This window comes from Podarcis bocagei (genome assembly GCF_964188305.1).
Source record: "Podarcis bocagei genome assembly, chromosome: 8".
Lineage (NCBI taxonomy): Eukaryota > Metazoa > Chordata > Lepidosauria > Squamata > Lacertidae > Podarcis > Podarcis bocagei.
Window position 1 is genome coordinate 54359102 of NC_138133.1, and position 3292 is coordinate 54362393.

The following is a 3292-nucleotide window of genomic DNA, read 5'->3' on the forward strand; positions in this document are numbered from 1 at the left end:
GCTGAAATTCCGACTTCTACACTACTGTTAAAGGTGCAGGGTCCTGTTCTCTATTGTGTCTGGACACACTTTAAAAGCAGTCACTAGATAGTTAAACTTAACATATTCTTACATTTATGACCTTTAAATGACTGCTTGTGAACTGCAGTTGTATTTGCCCATCAAGGATCAGTCTCTCTTTTGTCAAGCCTTTTGCTATCTAGGTATAGTTAAGAAAGTATCTTCATAAACTGTACCACCTGGTGATGGACAGCTGGATGGTTTATCTGGACTGGAGACAAAATAGCAGGCCAATCTATTATTCATCATTCTTATCAGTTCCCCAAAAAATGCATGGATATGTTACACATACTGATACCTTATTTGTGAGCCTATTTTGACCATTGAAATCATGTCTCTGTGGCTTAGCAAATATTTAAAACAAGGAAAGAAATTGTATAACTTATTTGTAGCTCAATGCACACAGATATATCACCATTTTCAAAGAGAATAAAATAAAAATCACACTGTTACCCCCCCCCCTTGTGCAATACTAGTTTGATATATGACACTGGGAGTATGACAATTGTTACATTTTTCTTGGTATGCATTCCTATTAGGAAGCTCCATTATCTTCAATGGACTCAATTCCCACCAAAGTGTGCCTAGGATAGCAACCAAGTCTCAGATTTTGGGCATATTTAACCTATTCAGATGCTTAGGACAAAATAATAAACTGAATACAGCTAATAGCAGTCTCTGAACACCATCAAACCTACTAGTAATTTCCTGTAATGAACTTTATTTATAGAAAATTGACCACCAGCAACATATATATTTTTAAACTTCTTTTGCATGCAGAGAAGAATCAGAGCAATAAGATACACAAACTTAGCAAGAGATGATCAACAATAAAAATGAAGAGGGACAAGACAAGGTCTTTTATACTATTAGAGACAGGGACTGAAGATTGTGAAGGAGAAGTTCTGCACTAGGACGCTCTGCTACATCAGCTCTCCAACAGCTTCCAATTATATTTTCAAGCCTTTGGCCAGTGGTTGATTCTCTAAACACAGCTGCAGTCAGAGAAGGGCGCAGGTTATAAGCTACAACAGAGTAGAGTACATACTGGCGCTCACCCGAATAAGGCTCTTGCTGTGTAACCATTTGCCAGAGGGTGATGGCAAAAGAGTAGATGTCTGCCTTGGGGTTGACTCGCTCACCTTTAAGGAGTTCAGGAGCACGGTGGGTGTATGTTCCCCCTTGTTGACAAAGTTGTGGGTCAGATGCAGCATTCTGTAGCTTTTGGGAACATCCAAAGTCTCCAATCTTGCAAACATTGTGTTCAGTGATGAATATGTTGGCAGGTTTCAAATCCAGATGCACAATCAAATGTGAATGGAGAAACACTAAGCCTGCCATAATGTCACAGGAGTAGCCCAGACACTGAGCTATACTCAGCTGATCATCTTTCTTTTTAGCTGTTATACAGCCAGTCCCATAGATAACATGGTCCAGAGTCCTATTTCCTACATACTCCATTATTATGGTGCCCAAACTATCCTGATTGCCAGGGGCACATGTGCTAGCAGCTACTATACGCACCACATTTTTGTGATCAAGGCGTGCTGCATTTAGTTCTGCCCAGAAGCTCTGCCGTGATGCCAGACGGTTCTTACTGCATTTTTTTACCTGCTTTACAGCCACTGTAGCTCCATGGTACGTAGCCTTGTAAACAGAACCAAAGCCACCAGAGCCTAGGGGGTGCAGCAGGCACAACTGATCCCAGTCTATAGAACACCAAGCTACACGAGAGGGTAGCCGACGAGCCCTAGGCAACGGACCTTCCCCCAACTTTTCACGTTTGGCAGGAAACACCAAGGGACTACTACAGGGTCGTGTTTCCACAGATGGAGAAAATTCCAGATGGAGAAGACGACTATGTGGAAGAGGGGATGGCATAATTATTTCAAAAGAAGGTTAGGCAACACAGTTTCTTCCAAGAGAAAGGATTAAGTAGGTTTTCTTGACTTTGTTCTCCTTTTGCCTCCAAGTTCATGTTTCCTTCTCATAAATAGCTGCATTTAATCTCACATGACAAACTCCAATCAGCTTCAGATGATTCTAATTTTAATAATTACTCTAGTAACTTTAGCCTGTAAAGGGAATTGATATTGCAGTCCTAATCCTAAACATACTTACAGCACAATGCTAAACATCCTAAACATGTTTACTTAGCAGTAAGTCTCACTGAGTTCAGTACAAATTATTCCTACTAAGTGATTTTAGTGACAAGCCTTCCATTCATGGAAATCATGAAAGGCTTATTCCTAAGTACACTTGCTAGAAATATTTAATTTGGATCTTATGTCAGGTTCTAATGCTGTTCTGGTCCTGTGTATTGCATTTGAAGGCTGTAGCTAAATAGAGCAACTTCTAGTGGAGTTTAACAACTGAATGACAGGTAGAAATTCAATAGGCACTGTACTCTTGATGCTAGGAAGAGTCATAACTTAAATTTCTGCCCGTTGTTCAGCACATTCAAGACAGAAGGGCTTTCTCAGAGAAAAGTTGCAACCTTGCGAAGCTATATGGCTCTGAGCATAAAAACCTAAGAGCCTGCTGAATCAGCTAATGGCCCATCTAATCTAGCGTCCTGTTCTCGCAGTGGCCAGCCAGATGCCTGCAAGCCAGAAATGAGTGCAACAGCACTCTGCTCACCTGTGGTTTCCAGCAACTGGTACCCAGTAGCAATCAAGGTTGATTCAGTCCCAAAATTGTGCCTGAAACCAGATTGAGGTGGATCTAAATAATCTGTATCCCCCAGGAACTTCTGCAACTGCTCAGCCATTATTCTCTCCACCACCTTGTCCCCAAAAGGGGTACAGTGGTCCCTCTGGTTACGTACTTAATTTGTTCCGGAGGTCCGTTCTTAACCTGAAACTGTTCTTAACCTGAAGCACCACTTTAGCTAATGGGGCCTCCCGCTGTCACCGCGCGATTTCTGTTCTCATCCTGAAGCAAAGTTCTTAACCCGAGGTACTATTTCTGGGTTAGCGGAGTCTGTAACCTGAAGCATCTGTAACCCGAGGTACAACTGTAATTGCAGCTGGGTGGTTGTTATTATAAATTAGAGGAACTGGAATGGGCTTCTTCAGGAGTGAACACACTGCCACTTGTTTAAGAGAAGCAGGCATCATTCCATCACATAAAGATGCACTCACCACAGCCTGGTTGTGCACATGGTTCATGAGAGCAAGAAGCACATCTTTGTAAGAGTCCTGTCCAAATCACTGGGCCATGTAAATTGAAA

General features: G+C 41.9%; 1 protein-coding gene across 1 annotated transcript; it reads right to left on the bottom strand.

The window, feature by feature from the left end:
• Positions 1–871: 871 nt before the first annotated feature.
• Positions 872–2297, bottom strand: MOS (MOS proto-oncogene, serine/threonine kinase). The gene has a single exon (XM_081204220.1). It carries the CDS (start codon positions 1939–1941, stop codon positions 922–924), a length of 1020 nt encoding a protein of 339 aa, XP_081060346.1. The 5' UTR covers positions 1942–2297; the 3' UTR covers positions 872–921.
• Positions 2298–3292: the final 995 nt, after the last annotated feature.

Excerpts from the sequence above, each read along its gene's own strand:
- MOS (XM_081204220.1), bottom strand. The coding sequence starts at position 1,941 with ATGCCATCCCCTCTTCCACATAGTCGTCTTCTCCATCTGGAATTTTCT.